Source organism: Tachyglossus aculeatus, chromosome 16 (assembly GCF_015852505.1).
Source record: "Tachyglossus aculeatus isolate mTacAcu1 chromosome 16, mTacAcu1.pri, whole genome shotgun sequence".
Taxonomy (NCBI): Eukaryota; Metazoa; Chordata; class Mammalia; order Monotremata; family Tachyglossidae; genus Tachyglossus; species Tachyglossus aculeatus.
Genome location: NC_052081.1, coordinates 8,328,651 through 8,349,122, shown reverse-complemented (window position 1 = coordinate 8,349,122; position 20,472 = coordinate 8,328,651). Strand labels below are relative to the sequence as shown.

The window sequence follows — 20,472 nt, the reverse complement described above, 5'->3', positions numbered from 1 at the left end:
GATTATTGCTTTTGGTTTTCATGTGCCCATTCACTCATTCAATCGTATTTATTGAGCGCTTCCTCTGTGCAGAGCACTGTACTAAGCGCTTGGGAAGTACAAGTTGGCAACATATAGAGACGGTCCCTACCCAACAGTGGGCTCACAGTCTAGAAGGGGGAGACAGAGAACAAAACAAAACATATTAACAAAATAAAATGAATAGAATAAATATGTACAAATAAAATAGAGTAATAAATACGTACAAACATATATACATATATACAGGTGCTGTGGGGAGGGGAAGGAGGTAAGGCGGGGGGGATGGAGAGAGGTTGAGGGGGAGAGGAAGGAGGGGGCTCAGTGTGGGAAGGTTTCCTGGAGGAGGTGAGCTCTCAGTAGGGTCTTGAAGGGAGGAAGAGAGCTAGCTTGGCGGATGGGCAGAGGGAGGGCATTCCAGGCCAGGGGGATGACGTGGGCCGGGGGTCGATGGCGGGACAGGCGAGAACGAGGCGCGGTGAGGAGATTAGTGGCGAAGGAGCGGAGGGTGCGGGCTGGGCTGGAGAAGGAGAGAAGGGAGGTGAGGTAGGAGGGGGCGAGGTGATGGACAGCCTTGAAGCCCAGGGTCAGGAGTTTCTGCCTGATGCGCAGATTGATTGGTAGCCACTGGAGATTTTTGAGGAGGGGAGTAACATGCCCAGAGCGTTTCTGGACAAAGACAATCTGGGCAGCGGCATGAAGTATGGATTGAAGTGGGGAGAGACAAGAGGATGGGAGATCGGAGAGGAGGCTGACACAGTTTCTGACTCTGGAACGTTCATTCTTCCTCCGCTATTTTACCTGAGTCCAAACATCCCAAGTTTAAAGCAGAAGGCCATGTACAGGTTGCATTTCTGCTGATGTTCTTTAAAACAACTGAGGTCTCATTGCAAAGAAAATATCTATTTTTAAAACCGAACAAACCAATACAACTTAACACTGATTTTGATTTTGGAGACCCACCATCCCAGATGAAATCATGAGGCCAATTATAATAAAAAATTACAAAGTCTGAAAATTGCTGTCTCAGAAGACAGAGACTCATTTCCTGTCAACCACGTTGAGAGAAACAAGAGATACCTCATTAGGAAATGATTCAGGAATTGGGAGATGCTTCTATGGAAACTCCCTGAGGGATAGATAGAAAGTCATCTAATCGCCGCAGTACTTCGGAGTTGACACTTGGAATGTGGGAGCCAGATGATGGCACCTGCCCCGCCCGAACGGTGCTGTGCTCTGGCTTTCCGTGATCCCAACCCGAAGCATTGGTAGAAGGTGTGAAGGAAAGAATGGCGGCCAGCAGCAAGTCCAGCGGGAAGTGCACACTGCAGCCCTGGCTCCCTTGCCCTTTGTCCAAGAAGGTCTACCCCGCTCCACCACACTGTCTAAATCACTGCTTTTCCTGAGGTAACGGGGCCTAGAGACTTGGTGATGTGGGTCCTCTCACCTATATCCCTTTCCTTTTCCTCTTACTTTCCCAATTTCTGATACTCATCAATCAGCTCAAAGGTCATCATCATCATCAATAGGATTTATTGAGCGCTTACTATGTGCAGAGCACTGTACTAAGCGCTTGGATAGTACAAATTGGCAACATATAGAGACAGTCCCTACCCAACAGTGGGCTCACAGTCTAAAAGGGGGAGACAGAGAACAAAACCAAACATACTAACAAAATAAAATAAATAGAATAGATATGTACAAGTAAAATAAATAAATAAATAGAGTAATAAATATGTACAAACATATATACATATATACAGGTGCTGTGGGGAAGGGAAGGAGGTAAGATGGGGGGATGGAGGGGGGATGAGGGGGAGAGGAAGGAAGGGGCTCAATGTGGGAAGGCCTCCTTGAGGAGGTGAGCTCTCAGTAGGGCCTTGAAGGGAGGAAGAGAGCGAGCTTGGCGGAGGGGCAAAGGGAGGGCATTCCAGGCCCGGGGGAGGACGTGGGCCGGGGGTCGATGGCGGGACAGGAGAGAACGAGGTACGGTGAGGAGATTAGCGGCGGAGGAGCGGAGGGTGCGGGCTGGGCAGTAGAAGGAGAGAAGGGAGGTGAGGTAGGAGGGGGCGAGGGGATGGACAGCCTTGAAGCCCAGGGTGAGGAGTTTCTGCCTGATGCGCAGGTTGATTGGTAGCCACTGGAGATTTTTGAGGAAAATCAGCTCAAAGGTAAGAGTAAAAAATGGGCAGGGGGTGGGGGCTGACAGGGAGAGAGAGAAGGGTAACTGAGAGCATTAACTGAAGCATCTTCCCTTGGGTATTATGCCTGCACACACTCCTTAGCCCCCAACAAATCCTTTTCAATCAATCAATCAATCGTATTTATTGAGCGCTTACTGTGTGCAGAGCACTGTACTAAGCACTTGGGAAGTACAAGTTGGCAACATATAGAGACAGTCCCTGCCCAACAGTGGGCTCACAGTCTAGAAGGGGGAGACAGAGAACAAAACCAAACATATTAACAAAATAAAAAGATAGAATAGATATGTACAAGTAAAATAAATAAATAGAGTAATAAACATGTACATCGATGCCTATCTGGATACGGGCAGGAGACCTGTTACTTGACTTGATTTCAAGAATAAACATACTGAAGCTTTCACTCAGAGCAACAACATACTTTGAACCCTGCTGATACTGTTTCTCATGTTCCAAAACATTTTAAAAAGGTCTACTCCTTCTAAACTGTTGCCCTTGCGGGGCCCGCAGTCCTAACCCCCATTTTACAGATGAGGAAACTGAGACAAAGAGAAAGGAAGTGACTTGCCTGAGATCACACACAGACAACTGGCAGAGCTGGGATTAGAACCCAGGTCCTTCTGACTTCCGGGCCTGTGCTCTAGCCACTCTGCCATGGTGCTTCTGCAGCTCATTGTACTCGATGTCACTTCATCCAGGTGCACGTCTAATAAATTCTTTCCAACTAAGGCAATAGAGAAATTCATTCATTCATTCATTCACTCGTATTTACTGAGCGCTTACTGTGTGCGGAGCACTGTACTAAGCGCTTGGGAAGTACAAGTTGGCAACATATAGAGACGGTCCCTACCCAACAACGAGCTCATGGTCTAGAGGGGGAGACAGACATTAATACAAGTAGATAAAACAATAAATTACAGATATATACAGATAGATACATAAGTGCTTTGGGGAGTCATTCAGAAATCTGAGTAAAGCTCTGGCTCTCAGAGAAATCTTTCAAAGGCCGCTGCCTATATAAGGCAGATGGTCACTGTGGAGTGTCCCAGTTGATAACACAGTTCTAGTTTGTACTTCTCACATATATTTGTGCTGTCCGCCAGTGGCCTGTGTTTACCATCGGGGTGGCTGATCAAGTCTGAAGAAGGCAGCCCGACTAAGAGAGGGATGGCACGCACTTGCCATCCACCCCTCACGTCCCTGCAACGGGCCTGACACCTCGAAGCTTCCAATGGCAGCCGAAAGAGTCTCCAGAAGTTCTGGGGAAGGGAGGATGTGCAGGGAAGGAGGGCTGGCTGCAAGTAGCTGAGTGGGTGAATTCTGGGTCTTCTCTTCTTTCATGGGCCCCGCAGCACGGCAGGCCTACTTGAGGGGAATTTACAGCCTTAACGGCAGCTAATAAATTCCCCGAATGCCCGACCGTTTCATCCCCAAAGGACCCAGAAGGACATTAGGCACTCGGCTACCCCAACCTGACAGCCAAATTCAACCTTGAAGAAACAGCATTTGCCCTTACATCCCCTCTTCCTGGAACTGCAGCCTAAGGACCAAACCAATCAACTGCTGGTGAGTTTTACTGCTGATAAGTTCAAACCCGAGGCCGTTTTTATTCACCCGGAGGAAATTGCCAACAAGCGCATTCTAGGGCTCCTGAATTGTGCTTGGCTTTAAAATGGTTGGAAATGCCAAGGCCAATGACAGGTGGTTCCTGAAAAGTTGCCGCTGGATGCTCTGAGGGGGGTGGTGTCCCAAAGTTTGGATATCTCTAGAGAATATGGGTACCTAGTCTACAGCCCTACCTGTCCCTACTGTTATCAGGCTTTGAAGGCTAGGCTGGGATTGTGGAGCTCTAGGACCCAAACAGGTTGTCAAGACTACCAGTGGTCGTTGCTTTAAGAAAAAAATCAATTTTCCAAATGAATTATGAATGCGTAGCTCTCATCCTCATTTTAAGAGGGGGTTCAAGAAAAGAGCCACTATTGGCCTGAGAACAAAAACTCTTTACAGAATCGTCTTTAATATATTCTCACATTAGAAACGAATTCTACCACCTTTCAAATTAGCATTAAAATTATGGTCTTTCAGGAGCATTAAATCTTACCTCCCCACTCCAAGACAAACAGTGAAGGACAGGAAATGCCTACCTTGCCACAATCTACTTTTTTTTATCACACTGAATATATTCTGAAGTGCTATACTGCACAGCTGACTTGTAGGTCATAATGAATAGCAATATAAATCAAGCTAGACCCAGGCTAGGATAGAGCATGCAACATGGGTTAAATTCAGTGAAATAACTGGAGCCCCCAAAAGGCTTCAGTATAATATAATGTAAGTAGAAGTAAAACAGTTTTGCGTGGTATAGTTCAAGTGGACCCAGACCAATGAGCTGAATTACTCATGTCCAATTACCAATAATGGCTCACAACTACCGTAGACTGATTATATTAATAGTAGCTAGGTGTAGTTACTGAATAATCCTGCATTAGTGATTGCTAGAACTTAATCTTGCCCATTTGGTGGAGGCGTGCGTGGGAAGGGTGGGGAAGAGGCATGGGTGGAAGACAGGGAGGGTCTTCTTATTTGTGATCAGTGGGCTAGACTTCTCAGTATCACAACAAGGCACCTCATCTTCAGGCCATTTCAAAGATTATACAGTTCAGTTGTTCCCAGGGAGAAAGCATCTTTAACTATTTCCTTCTCAGGGATTTGGGGGAATTTTTCCACAGAAACTAAACGTCAAGCTGGCCACCAAACAGAAAGATCAGAAACGAGACATCGAAACGTCACTGATCCCAATGACGATTCTCTTGGTTTCCGATTTAACCCCTTGGCATCTGAATGACGGCAAGCTCTCCACATTCGGGACCGATCCATTTTCTTTAGCATTTAATCGAGCAAGTAAGGAGAAAGGAGAACGTTCTGGCTGTCACAGGGTCCCGGCAATAACAAGCATTCCTTTCTCTAGAAAGAAAAACCCTTTGTGATGAAGCCTTCCTGAGGCATCATTCAGTCAACTAAGGAGTGGCACAGGGCGAGCTTAGGAGGGAATCCTTAGAAGTCCTTCGTGAGCAGGAGGAGAGGGGCCATGCAGTGATGCCTTCAAGAGGAGGCAGGCAAATAGAAGAAAATGGGGGGGTGGGGAGGGAGAAGCTCCATCACCCCTCCGCCGGAATGCGGGACAGGGGTCTTCTCGGGATGTGGGAGGTTCCCTAAAAATGAAGTTCAATTAAAAGGGATCTCACCGCTAGAAGCCGGGGCACAAACAGGCGATGCCCCATCCCCAGAAGTTCCAGCACTCGACAAGCGTACTCATTCACCAGCTTGCTCCGTTCGTCGTGCATGTCCTGGGACTTTTTGACCGGAGGTGCGAGCTTGGCAGCTGGGGTTGGGCAGGGCACCCCTTCCTCCATGAGCAGTAAGAAGTAGGTATCCAGAATGAGGAGCTCAGTCTCTTAAACCGGATCAGGAGAAGTGCGATAAGAGGGGAGCCAGCCTCCGGAGGTGGTGCCCGCCCAGCTACGACGGGGGCGGTCACGGCTAATGCCTCAAGAAGATCCAGGCATTTTAGCCAACCATCAAGTCGGTCCTCGGTCCGGGAGTCCCGGGAGATGGGAAAAATCAAAACAGAAAGGAGGAGGCCAAGAGAGAGAGCCACGGGAAGCAAGAAAATGGCTAAAAGTGGCTGCGAGAGTTGAGCTAGAAAACAGCAGAGATACCTAGCAGGGCCCAAAGACTCTGTGTGTTTGTGTGTCTGTGTGTCTGTGTGTGTGCATGCGTGTATGAGTGCGCCTCTGAGCAGCGACAGAGGGGAGAGCCAGAAAGCCAGGGCAGTTGTGAAGCAGCTAGGAGAAAAGGGATGAGCTCATTGCAATCTCAGATTCGTGACAAGCGTTGCTGCTGCTGCCTCTTGCTGTGAATCAGTAATGAAGGGGTAGGAGAGGAGGGGGAGGGAAGAGGAGGAGGTAGGTGAATGAGCATGCAGAGTGTCTCAGGGGAGAATGCTGTAATAAGAAGCCAATGGCGAGCGAGCCGTTGGACAGATGAGCCTTCCCCTCCCGGTCCACCTTCAATCAATGTTAGTCTGACAGCTTATGCTGTTGGATCCTAAACCCACAGACGGATGAACTAGCTGCTCACAGCCTTTGATGCTTAGAGGAAATCCGAAAGTCTGCCAGCCAAAAGGCTGACCTTTAGTCATCTTACTTGCAATTACTAAGAATAGATGAGAATCCAAGGATGTCGTAAATGACGAGTGCATATTTAGAATGAGTCCGCCCGGCTCCCGTTGGATCGCTGGAACGATGAGGGTTGGGGGGGAGATACAAGGGCATAATGACGGAAGGGGGTGAGGAGGAAAAGCAAGAACTGAGAATCTAAGGCTGAGATGACAATGACCCCCCACCAATGGATTTGAATTGTTTGTGCAATACTAATTATATTTTTTCAGTGCCAGGACTTCCAGAAGCATTTTTCATTGCAAAAAGAAAAAAAAAACCTGGAGAGGCGTGCACCACACAATTACGAAACACAGATATAAAAATGCTGTGGTTGTAAATCTAAACACAATAGCGATGCAAACTGAGGCTCCTAGAGCATCACTTACGCTTCCATGCTCAAAATTCCAATCAGACATCCAATATGCTAATTATGTATTCTGGGTCAAGCTAATACAGGGCATTTTCTCATTTGTGTGCTTAAATCTGAGTTCCTAAATTGATCTTCTAGATTGTAAACTCCTTGAGGCCAGGGATCCTATCTCCAAGCTCTACTGTACTTTCCAAAGTGCTTAGCACAGTGCCTAGCCAGGGTGAGCACTGAATAAATACGATTGATTGATATACAAATGGGGAAGGTGGGGAGGGCCAAGAAGAAGGTTTCTTTTCTGGGTACTTTATTATGTGGTGTTAGATGCCGTACACAAGTTGCTCTTATAAGTTCCCTACTTGAATATCTACAGAAAAGTCAGCCCAATCCAAATGGAATAAACTTGGGGCAGAGAGAAGCACTGTGAATTCCTGCTGCGACACCTACTAGGTGACATGTTTCCTGACCATTCTGGTCTTGGGACCCTCACATGCAGAGCCAGGATTTTCATCCCTGCAGAAGGGCTGGGGAAGTTCGATGTCATTCTACTTTGCTGGTCTCTTTTTGCTTTGTCTGCTTGTATTTGCTAGGCACTTGCTTTGTCCCAAAGTTCTGGGGTAGATACAAAGTAACCAGATTGGTCACAGTACCTGTCCCGCATAGGGCTTGCAGTCTTACTCCCCATTTTACAGATGAGGTAACTGAGGCCCAGAGAAGCTAGGTGACTTGCCCAAGGTCACACAGCAGATAAGTGATAGAATGGGAATTAGAGCCCAGGTCACCTGATTCCCAGACCTGTGCTCTTTTCACTAGGCCATGCTGCTTCTCACTCTTCCACTCATACATCTTCAACCCTCTTTGGACAGTATTTATTCATGCCAAATGAAATTATTATTTTAGGGCACCATATGGTGTTTCAGGACACTTGACTAAGTTACTTCGTCATCGTTATCATTGCGGTACTTGTTAAGTGTTTACTATGTGCCACGCACTGTCGTAAGTGCTGTGGGGGAGATACCAGATAATCAGGTTGGACACAGGCCCTGTCCCACATGGGACTCGCTGTCTGAGTCAGAGGGAGACCAGGTATTGAATCCCCATTTTACAGAAGAGGAAACTGAGGCACAGAAAAGTTAAGTGACTTGCCCAAGGTAACAGCAGGCAACTGGAAGAGGTGGTATTAGAATCCAGGTCTTCTGACTCTCAAGTCCGGGCTCTTTCTGCTATGGCTCCCTGTTCCTAACTTCACTAGGTTATAGCCCAGTAACATGATGTCCTAGAATTCATTAACCTTACATCAGTGATCATTTTAATCCCTCGGAGTAATTCTCTCATTGTAAAAATGGACCTACAGCTATTACAATCATTTTAGCCAAATGATCTGGCCTGGAATTAATGGCTGTGAAGTATTTTGAAGCATATTTGAATTTACATGAATTATGAAGGCCAAATTAATAATGTAACATGCACTAAACATTTAAAATTAAAATAAGTGAATACTCTCCATTTGGGAGTTTAAAGCAATCTTGCAAATCCACTAACCTACTGGCTATGTAAGGATGAAGGGCTAGAAAACAGCCGGCAAGAGAAGTATAATTTTCTGGTAGTCATCTGCATGATAAGCTGATATTGAGTAACTGTGGACCACACCCCATTTTCTAAATCTAAAGGCTTTTATAAAAGCAACCTTAGATGAACATTAGGTTATTTGAGTAAATGGATTGAAATCTTCTGCCTAATTTGAGACTGTCCACATTGCGGCTCTAGGCCATGCTGTTTCTCTACAAAACTTACATCTAACACATGCCATTTCACAGACATGTCATGCTTAACCTCCAGTGACAATTCAGACCACAAACAATGAGATGCTGGAATCCACTACACCATCCTGGATGTAATGTTCATTACGACCTAGCTACAATGGGTGGGAGAGATGAGGAGAACGACAGAAAAAGGGCATCTGAACAGCTGTAATATGGTGAAATGAAGTGAGAGAAACAAAATCAAGGACGGGAAAAGAAATGCTTTGGGGCACAAGGAACACAATGCTTGTTTTCAGGAGTTCTGAGGTAACAACTGCCGCTCAAATATTAGCTGTTACTCTCTGCTTTTAGGAGGGAGAAGAGGAGGCCCTTTCACCAGCATTAGAAAGAGGGAAAAAATGAGCAGAGAAGAATACTAATGAAAAGAAAATAACTTCCTATTTTTTTCTTCCTGCCATGCTACACCTTATTAATCATATCAACTTGTAGATCAGAGGGGCGGAAGTGTGCGTTATGCATTACTCTTTACCAACTGAAACCACTTTTGAGGAAAACAAACTTTTGATATGTTATCCTAAATGATGTGCATTATGAATTCAAAGCCTGATGTCTGAGAAATAGTTAGATGGCTGAACAGGCCTGGTGGCTTTCAGTCAGTCAGTCGGTCAATCTTATTTATTGAGTGCTTACGGTCACCGCAATACTTAGTAAGAACCATTGGCTAGAGCAGGTGGCCCCTAATTAGACTCTGCCAAACAGAAGCTGCACCTGTGGCTATGACCTGCTGTTTTGGGAACTTCCAACCAACCCAATGAAGCAGCAAACCAATGACTTCACAAGGCAATGCTCCAGTGTGAGCCACTGTCTACAGTACAAAGGGCATAAGGAAAGGCAGAGACAAAGGGAAGAGGAGAGGAGAGGGTAGGGAGAGAAAATCAATCAATCGGATTTATTGAGCGCTTAGTGTGTGCAGAGCACTGTACTAAGCGCTTGGGAAGTACAAGTTGGCAACATATAGAGACAGTCCCTACCCAACAGTGGGCTCACAGTCTAAAAGGGGGAGACAGAGAACAAAACCAAACATACTAACAAAATAAAATAGAATAGATATGTACAAGTAAAATAAATAGAGTAATAAATATGTACAAACATATATACGTATATACAGGTGCTGTGGGGAAGGGAAGGAGGTAAGATGGAAAGAAGGGAGAGTAGAACAGACATGAAGATATGGGAGAAAGAAGACAAAGATAAAAATCACAAGGGAGAAAGATGAGAAAGAAAAAGAAACATGAAGTGATTAGAAATAAGCTTGCAGACAGTGATGTCTACAAATGAACAGCTTGAGAATATCTCAGATTTAGGACAGAGGCGAAGCTGGGTTTCTGATTCTGAATTCACTGGAAAAAGCACTCAGGTGAAAATAGTCATGTAATGTCTGTGGATTACTGAAATGAGGGAGGGAATCCCCGATAAAAGGAAATGCAGCACAGCAGCATGAAAGTCAACCTCTTCACATACAACAGACTACCACTTTCCCCACCTACAAAGACTTGCCATCTTTTCCCCTATTCCCTCCCCATTCTGCATCACTTACAGATACACTCTTCGAGTACTTGATATTCACTCCACCCTCAGCCCCACAGCACTGAAGTACATATCTATAATTCATTTTTTTAATTCATTTTAAAGACCGTCTCCCCCTCTAGACTGTGAGCTTCTCGCGGGCAGAGAACATGCCTACCAATTCTGTTATATTGTACTCTCCCAAGTGCTTAGTACATTGCTCTGCACACAGTAAGTGCTCAATAAATACACTGGACTGATTGACTCTAGGAATAATAAAATCAGACTCAATGTTAATCAACATGAAGCTCATTATCAGTGGATACCACTCTGGTCAGGTAGATGTTTGAGTCAGATAGGTTTTGAAAATAAAACTTGGTGGGGGGAAGGGAAGAGAAAAATGGGGGGAGACAAATGGTTGGTAGGAATAGAAGTGGCGGGACAAGGATATGAACACAGAACCAATGGAGTGTTTAATGAGGCCAGGGAAGATCCGGGTATTTTGACATGAGGTGGGGGTAGCAGCGTGGCTTAGTGGAAAGAAACCGGGCTTGCGAGTCGGAGGTCGTGGGTTCTAATTTCGGCTTCGCCACTTATCAACTGTGTGACTTTGGACAAGTCACTTCACTTCTCTGTGCCTCAGTAACCTCATCTGTAAAATGGGGATTAAGACTGCGAGCCCCATGTGGGGCAACCTTGATTACCTTGTATTTACCTCAGTGCTTAGAACGGTGCTTGGCACACAGTAAGCACTTAACAACTACCATCATTATTATTATGTGCACACACTGAAATTTTCTATAAGTGCTTGACATCATGAACTAGTGCAAAGGGCTGGCTTGAACTTGCTTATGACCTCTGCCTTATGCAATTTCAAATTTTCAAACCTCTTCTAGACAAGACAGAGTAACAGAGGCATCGTTTACAACTGGTATCGAAATAAACTGGCTGAAAGGTCGCCACCACAACACAAGCATTCTCCCACCTCGGCCTAGGGAAACGCGAGGGAAAAGGAAAATTGGGAAAGGTGAGGATGAAGGGTGATGAGATGGTGTGCAGATTAATCTGAAAAATTATAAACTTGTCTTTGTTATTTACAAGGTTGAACCTATACAGGTAAAGCTACTGGTTTCAGGATGGTTCCCTTAGGAACAGGGCATCGAAGGACAAATCAAAGGATAAAAGCAAGACTGAAAAGACCAAAGTGAAAAGATCCACTTAGAACTGAGTTGTGAGAACAGAACTGGGGATCTAGGAAGTAAGAGGGTTCAAGGGGAACATGCCAAAGTCAAAATTAGAACCAAGGGAATCCAATGTAGTTTTAGTCAACTGACCTCACAGGAAAATCATAATGCAGATTAATGCCATTTCCACAAAGTACTTTGAAAAAATGTGAAAGCTACTTTTCCTGCAGCTATGCAGATGAGCTCCTCTCACGTACAAAGATTTTGGACTTCAAATGCATTATTCATATCTTGAAACATGGGGAGCTGCTAATTTATTTAGGTTCAATTACATTGTACAGGTCCAGGACCATTTCAAGAAGCTTTGGTTTTTTTCCAGCAAAAAGTGGAAACTAGGTTGATAAAAATAGTCATTTTTATGGAAGAACATTCCGTACCTCTATCAATCTCCAAATATTATTAAGTTAAGGAAAAGTCAATAACATTTTAAGGTAAAACGGCAGTTTGTCTCTTCGGCTCAAAATCAAGACAAACAAGGGTGTTAAAAGGTAAAGCAAACCAGGTGCAGTTTCCTAGTAATCTCAGTTCTACTGGAACATGTGCTTACGCTATGAACTTGGCAGGACAGACTCAAAAATATTTCTCTGCCCCGTCTTGTTCCATTTGATGCCAACACATCATGTTGTGCGCACATGCGGTGTTCTGAATGATGTGATGACAACATATATTAGTCGGCTCAAACTCCCAAACCTAGTGTTTCTCCAGAAGTGTGCTTGAGTCAAGTCTCCCTCGAGTACCATCTGGAATTGGCCCTGAATTTTGGCTAGAATGTGGAGGGGGAATTGGGCCGTGGTTGTTTTTTATTTTTTGGTATTTGTTAAGTGCTTAGTATGTGCCAGGCACTGTTCTAAGTACTGGGGCAGAACACGGTCCCTGTCCACATACGGTTCACATCTTAATCCCCATTTTGCCAATGAGGTAACTGAGGCACAGAGAAGTGACTTGCCCAACGTCACAAAGCACTCGATAATAATAATAATGGTACATGTTAAGCACTTACTATGTGCCAAGCACAATTCTAAGCACTGGGGTAGGTACCAGTTAATCAGGTTGGATACGGTCCCTGTCCCACATTGGGGCTCACATTCTTATCCAGAGAAGCAGCCTGGCTCAGTGGAATGGGCCCGGGCTTTGGAGTCAGAGGTCATGGGTTCGAATCCCGACTCCGCCACATGTCTGCTGTGTGATCTTGGGCAAGTCACTTAAGTCGCTTAACTTCTCTGGGCCTCAGTTACCTCATCTGTAAAATGGGGATTAAGACTGTGAGCCCCACGTGGGACAACCTGATCACCCTGTATCCTCCCCAGCGCTTAGAACAGTGCTTTGCACATAGTAAGTGCTTAACAAATGCCAATTATTATTATTATTATTATCTTCATTTTACAGATGAGGTAACTGAGGCAAAGAGAAGTTAAGTGACTTGCCCAAGGTCACACAGCAGACTTGTAGCAGAGCCTGTCAATCGGCCAATCAGTCAGTCAGTCAGTCAGAGGTGGGATTAGAACTCAGGTCCTTTGACTCTCAGGCCTGTGCTCTTTCCACTAGGCCATGCGGCTCCTGTTCTTCTGACAGCATAAGTCTATTTGGGCTTGGTGGGACACTTCATCGGAAGAAGCCAGTTGAGCAACACAGTATCATTTTTGTAAGAAATCAAACTGACAGAAACATGGCGGAAGAACTGGGCATGCCCATATTCAGGCCCTTGCTGCTTTCTGTCAGTTAGTTTTATTTCTTACAAAAAGGTTTAGACATTATTTTGCCATTCCCCTCCAAACTACTGTACCTGGTATTCAGTGATTCAGACTCTAATGGCTGTGATATTTGGTAAAAGCTACTATGTGCCAAGCACTGTACTAAGCGCTGGGGTAGACACATATTAATCAGGTGGAACATAGTCCTTACCCAAGGTGAGGCCCACAAAGTCCCTGAATGGATTTCTTCTGCCATGATCATTTTACTGTGTGTCCCTTTTATGAGCTTGGGATGGCTTCAATAAACCTATCTGGAGTAATTTATGTCAGGAGAGCTATAAACTCATGTACTTAGTGTAAGAATAAGTGTAAATGTAAGAGCTCAGTACAGTGCCTAGCATTTAGTACAATGCCTGGCACATGGTAAGCATTTAACAAATAACTTTCTTTTTTTAAAAAAAGGAAATGCCGTGTACAGCTCTTTAATGAGAATAGTTTGTCTTTTGTGAAATCTCCAACAGGAGAAACTCCTATGCACTTTTATCTTTTTAGAATGCGTTCTTATTGACATTGAAGATCTCTAAGTCTGATATGTCACTGTACATGTTCAGTAAGAGTGAGGAATGCTATTAATTAGTAAAAGCTGTTCCAGTATTTGGCACTAAATTGACAAGAACAAGAATGAACACAGGTACTGAGCGCAGACATTAGTTTGTGAACTCATTTAGGGTCATGAAAGGGAAAAACACCCATGTCAACCAAAGAATAATCTATTCCAGGGTTCTCAAATTTCCTAACCCTATACTCCTCATCCCTTTCCTCAACAAACAAAAAAAATGCCATGCCTTTAAAGGGCAATGCTATGATAGTATCTTTTCTTCCTTTTGCCAGGAAGCAGAGACAGATAGAAAATCACAGTGGCACAATTCTGGGTGTGTCCATTTTTTAAAAAAGCAAGCAATCAATCAGTGCCGTGCCCGGCACATAGTAAGTGCTGAACAAATACCATAATTATTGCTAGTAGTAGTAGTATTTATTGAGCCTCTACTGGGCACTGTACTAAGCACTCAGTGGGTACAAGAGAATTAGTGGACATAATCCCTGGCTTCAAGGACCAAAAAACATAGCAGGGGAGTAAGATACAGAAATAAATTAGAGATGGGAAATGGAAACAGAGTATATGTGGGGAGGCATTAGCATATATAATATATACGTTATATATAATATATTGTTTTGTTTTGTTCTCTGTCTCCCCCTTCTAGACTGTGAGCCGACTGTTGGGTAGGGACTGTCTCTATATGTTGCCAACTTGTACTTCCCAAGTGCTTAGTACAGTGCTCTGCACACAGTAAGCGCTCAATAAATACGACAATGAATGGATGAATATGAGGCTACAGTTGGGGGGGTGGGTGAGTGTTCAAGTGCTTGGGTGATAAGAAGGTGTTGAAGTAGCAATTGGGGTATTAGGTGGGAAAATGAGGTATTAATTAGGGAAGACCTCTTGGAAGAGCTGTGTTTTATGAAGGACTTTGGAAGATGGGGAGAGCAATCAATTAATCTTTCAATTATTCAACTATTACACCCTAATAGATTTGTACTATTTCTTGTTAAATCCTGGTTCTTCTGCCTCCCACTATTTGTAAATATTTGTCTTTCTGTCCATCCCATGAGGTTGTTAGCTCCTGGAGGGCAGTGACCGTGTGTCTTGTTTCTGTTGCATTCTCCTAAGCACTCAGCTCAGCCTCGGGCTTTCTGGTGAAAACCCCATTTTTATCTTTTGGAAGGTTTTGCATATTATCATTAAGCCTTGGCATATATTATCTACATCCATTTTGTGTGTTTTCCTTTTTAGTTCTATCACCTTTATTTTACTACTCCCTAGGTTTTTTTCTCTTTCCTTAAAAAGTGAAACTGAGAACACTGAAAAATAAGACCCTCTTCTAAGTAGAAAACATTAATAACCAAAGCAAATTTAAAGGTAGGCTGTATGTTAGCCACAAGCTTAACACCATGCCCTTCCGACATATATATTCCTTTATTTTTAACAATTTATGAAGATGCCTTAGCCTCTGAACCCACATAAATATGAGAAATGAAAATCAGGTTTAAAGTTAGACAAATTGTTGAGATGATGGAGTCTACAACTGGAACAGAAAATGGCTTATTTGTGCCACCTGGAAATTCATTTGAAGGGTTGGGATGAGGGTAGGAAAGGAGCTTAGAATTTGGGGCTTAGACTGGAACCGATATTGAGAGTCTCCACAGAAACCACTGTATTAATGAATTTCAAACTGCTTACATTAAAGTGGTCAACAAGAAAAAAAATGTTTGCCACCTGAAGGGCCACTCCATAGCAAGTCCATCAGGAGCACTCTCTTTTATCATCCACTACTAATTAAATTCTCTACACTGAAACGGTTCAACACCTAATCTACACAGAAGCAATGGTAATACCTCATACATAATTAAATATATTGGACATAGGAGACATAACCAATTACAAAAGCTCTCATCATAATTATAACTCCCATTATAGGTACTTTCACCTAGGGTGTTCTGAGGATCTTTCCTGAAGTGAAATGATTCCACTGCCAAGGGCTCCTTATACAAGGTGTTCATTCAGCGCTTAGAACAGTGCTTTGCACATAGTAAGCGCTTAATACATGCCATTATTATTATTCCAAGGTAGACAGCAGGTTTTGTGTTCTGCATCCAAGAAAGCAGATTTTATACGTAGTGTGAGTGGCTGGGCTTGAAAGAGAACCCACGATTATTCCTTGAGGCCGACTGTAACTTCTCTTCTCTGATTGACAGACTGATTGATTCCGTGCCATTTCAATAAAATGTTCCTGCAAATCAGATTTTTTTTTCATTCATTCATTTAATCGTATTTACTGAGCGCTTAGCCTTTGGAGATGGTAGGATTACTTGGTGGCTCTCTCCAAGGGTGTCCCTCCTAGTCTGCGAATGTGTAGGTCTTAACGTGAGTCATCACAGGAAGGAACAAATGTGAGCAAAGTTACATTCTAAAAATGAAATTGAATTTTCAACCTATAAATTAGATTTCCAACACCAGAGAATTGTGTTATACTGCCACCAAATGGGAGAGAGAGATGAAAACAAGGGAGCAATAAAGCTTGGTCAGTTTGGCTAAGGCACTGTGAAAACAATAGCGTTTGAGAAAAAACAATACAACGGAATTGGTCGATGCAATCCCTGGCCTCAAGAAGCTTAGAGTCCATAGGGTAGACTCCGATAATCCAACTCCTCTTTTTTATGGCATGTGCTAAGCGCTTACTATGTGTCAAGCACTGTGCTATATGCTAGGCAAGTTAATCAGGGCGAACACAGTGTCTGTCCCACGTGGGACTCACAGTCTAAGAAAGAAGGAGAACAGGCATTGAGTCCCCACTTTGAAGTTGAGGAAACTGAGGCGCAGAGAGGTTAAGTGACTTGCCCAAGGTCACTCAGCAGGAAAGTAGCAGAGCCGGGATTGAAACCCTGGTCCTCCGGTTCCCAGGCCTGTGCCACTAGGCTATGCTGTTTCCCTCCTCCTCTCTTTTCCCAAAGGAACTCTAAGTGTGTTCACTGACCAACACCAGGTTTGTTTTCCAGTGGAGGTTCCCACTGCAGAAGGTGGGAGGAGAGATGACAAATAAGCAGTAGATAAAACAGTGCAACTAGGAGTCAATTTCCCAGCAGAAATTTTGGAATGCTTTGATTTTGGATATGCTTGGCATCCCTTTCCACTCCCAAATCAACATTAATGAAATGATGTAATAATTTTTAGAATTCACAAGGAGGTAGGTACTATTAAGAACCATGTGAGTCTCTGGTTTTGCTCCCAAAGGGTTTGCAATCTAATAAAGCAATAAAGATGCTTTACTACTGTCTCTACAGTCTTTGAATGATGGGATTTCATTTTCAGTTTATTAGGGTGAGGAGAGGGAACTATAACATTGAAAGGATTCTAACCCTAACAAGCATTAAGCCCTACTTTATTGTCCTGAGCTTAATTCAGTTACATTCTGAAAAAGAGTATAAATTTTGCTCTGCAAGGGAGTGAAAATGCATGCAAATCATCACCACAGTTTAAGTTAGGTCATCTTTTCCACTGCAAGCACTCAGTGATGGATTGACTGACTGGTGTTTTTCTATTATTTATTCTGCCCTTGTTAGATACATGCACACACACACACTTTAATGTATAGTCAGTTACTCTCTTCCAACCACTCTTCTGATTTCATTTCTTAAGCAGACCTCCACTGGGGAATGAGATGTAATCTGAACCCACGCAATTAGGCCTGGCATCCAAGTAGGAACAACCTTACTGAGCAGAATCAATCACTTTGGAATGAGTGAGAGGGGCCCTTAAAGTTCCCACTTCCTATGCCAATGGAAATGTCCTCAAAGAAGTAAATATTCATGAGGGCAAGGTGCTCCAGCTTATAAGAGGTTCACCAGGAAGGACAGGACCCACTGAATAACGTGTTACTCAAAATCCAGTTGTTGCAGAGAGACTTTTTCCTTCTTCATAGTTTTAAATATAAACATAAACTTGAAAAAGTTAAACCTCTAACACCTACAAAGGACAGAGGAGAACTAGGTTTTAAATTAACAGCTGTAATGAGGAATCCTGATTCATGCACTGATATTTAAAAGGCAAGGAAGAAAATGAGTATATTCTTTCTAAATTTACTTCCTTAATAAGAAGAAAGGCGAGACAGTAAAGATGTGGTAAACATCTATTCCAGAACTCTAACACAACCCAGAAATCCCTTTCTAGCTATTAGAGGGGGTTGTGCACTTCTTAAGTCCAACTACCTCTTGCAGCATCAGAAATCAAGTAATCATTTTCAGCTTACTGCCTCCCTGAATACTGAATCTTTTGTTGGAAAAAAACAGCACCATCATTTTCAACTCCATAATGCCATCTCCTCTAGTACCTTATCTCCCTTAGCTTTGCGCGCCTTCTGCCTTTATTTCCTGCTTTCCAACAGAGATATAGTTTATTACTGTACCTTTTTACTCCTTTCTGCTTTTTATTGTCACGTAATACGGCTGGTTGCTACATACTGCATTGTACAATAGACCAACAACAAAGTACATTTGAAGGATAAAGACTATAAGTGTCAGTATAAACCACAGAACATTCTGAGAACAACATATGCTGCAAATTTGCAACTTGCTTTATAACTCTGCAAAATACAAGGCTTTCAAATTTTCCCTTCAGTTCTCTACTGAGATTAAAATGGAAGCCATACAGGCCATCGAAAAACGCTCTGTTCATCATGAGGAGATTAAGATCAATGCTGGCTGAACAGCTTTGTAACTATGATGCAATTACCTTATAGTCTTTACAAGTAATTACTTTGAGAGTCTATAATTTCTAATGTTTGCTTGATGGGGTGGCAAATTCCAAAGAATTCTGAGTTAAATCCAATATTATCGATAACTGTCTTTGACTTTGAGGGTGATGCCTCTGATGGTGAGATTTTTTTCCCAGAGCTTCTTGAGGGCAGGGATTGTGTGTCTTGCTTCTATTGTATTCTCCCACGTGTTTAGAACAGTGCTCAGATCAGTGATTAACATCTAGTAGGCAATTAACCAATCACTGGAACTTCTTGAGTGCCTATTTTGTGCAGGGGCCCTGTTCTAACTGCTTGGGACATTGCAGTACATTGCCTGCCTTCTGGGAGTTTATACTCAATAAAAACCAGATTGATTTTGCAACTGTGGCTGAACAAATCAATGCACAACTGATAATCCCTTCCAGAGCAGACCCGTGTAAAAATATGCATTTTCCTCCCACACCTGGAGTCATCTTCATTCCATCCTTGTCGGGTTTCAATCTGACAGAAGCAACTGTCATTCAGAGTCACTTCATGCCTAACTGCTGTACCACAGGCTGATCTTCCTTCTCTGAAATGCCAATTGCCTACCACTCTGCCACATCATCTAAGGTTTAGCACAGTAAGTGCTCAAAAAATACGATTAATTGGCCCTGGCAAATACTGGGAAACTGAGGACTGGAGTCTCCCACTTAAATAAAGTCCCCATTTTCCTCCAGAATTTTCTCATTTCACTCTCCAAATGTTCTCAACTTGCATGTATGTTTAGGCTATCAAAGAGGAATCAACTCAAATTCCCAGTCACACTCCCCCTCGTCCCCCTCTCCATCCCCCCATCTTACCTCCTTCCCTTCCCCACAGCATATATATATATATATATATATATATATATATGTTTGTACATATTTATTACTGTATTTATTTTACTTGTACATATCTATTCTATTTATTTTATTTTGTTAGTATGTTTGGTTTTGTTCTCTGTCTCCCCCTTTTAGACTGTGAGCCCACTGTTGGGTAGGGACTGTCTCTATATGTTGCCAACTTGTACTTCCCAAGCGCTTAGTACAGTGCTCTGCACACAGTAAGCGCTCAATAAATACGATTGATTGATTGATTGACAGGCAGACACGAACAGTTGCTATATCCTCACTCTCCCTTAGTTTTCCTGACAGATAACAGTCTAGCAACCACCTACTGATGCTGAGGGTTCACAGTCTCCATTCAGTTGCAGTGTTGTTTGCCCTTAACGATAAGGACCATTTTCCATGCTGCTGGCCTTTGTGACACATAGGGGAACTTGAAAAATAAACCCAAATCAACTCTTGATTTCAATGCATCCGCGGGATGGCTGATGGAACACTAGATAATAATAATGATGGCATTTGTTAAGCGCTTACTATGTGCCAAGCACTGTTCTAAGCACTGGGGTAGATACAAGGTAATCAGGTTGTTCCACATGGGGTTCACAGTCTTAAACCCCATTTCACAGATGAGGTAACAGGCACAGAGAAGTTAAGTGACTTGCCCAAAGTCACACAGCTGGTAAGTGGCAGAGCTGGAATTAGAACCCGTGACCTCTGACTGCCAAGCCTGTGCTCTTTCCACAGAGCCACGCTGCATCTCATCTCATTGATGATAGATCGTAGATGAGATCTTAGGTCCAAATAATAGCTTTTGGAGGAGATGAGAAGAGAGGGCTTGGAAATATATCCTTGCTAGCTTATCTCGAGGGGCAGTATGCAGACCAAAACCTGTCAAATTCCTCAATCAGAGACTGTTATTAACAGCAATGCCATGATAGACTGGGAAGAACAACAACTGCCTGGGCTATTTTCAGCCCAATTACAGCAGAATTCTGGTTTCAATGCAGCCTTGCAGCTGCATTGATATGTCGGAATAAAATTCCAAGTAATTGTAATTGAATTCTAAAGTGTCTCGTAAATATTCCAGCCAGCAGGGAAAGAGCTGCAAATTGAAATGTACCAGTTTCCTAACTAACCGGTACTTTTCAGAGGCATCTTCATAATTCAATAATATGCTCGGGTACC

At 43.4% G+C, this 20,472-nt stretch overlaps 1 protein-coding gene across 3 annotated transcripts in view; it reads right to left on the bottom strand.

The window, feature by feature from the left end:
* The window catches only part of RABGAP1L (RAB GTPase activating protein 1 like), a 430,548-nt gene that overhangs the window by 80,403 nt on the left and 329,673 nt on the right, over nt 1-20,472 (bottom strand). Inside the window, exon 1 of one of the 3 annotated variants that reach the window (XM_038757622.1) lies at nt 5,465-6,094. The exons of the other annotated variants lie outside the window; for them this stretch is intronic. Coding sequence (XP_038613550.1) covers nt 5,465-5,632 — 168 coding nt within the window. The 5' untranslated portion in view covers nt 5,633-6,094. Of the gene's footprint in view, nt 1-5,464; nt 6,095-20,472 lie in introns of those variants that run through there. 3 annotated transcript variants of the gene reach the window in all.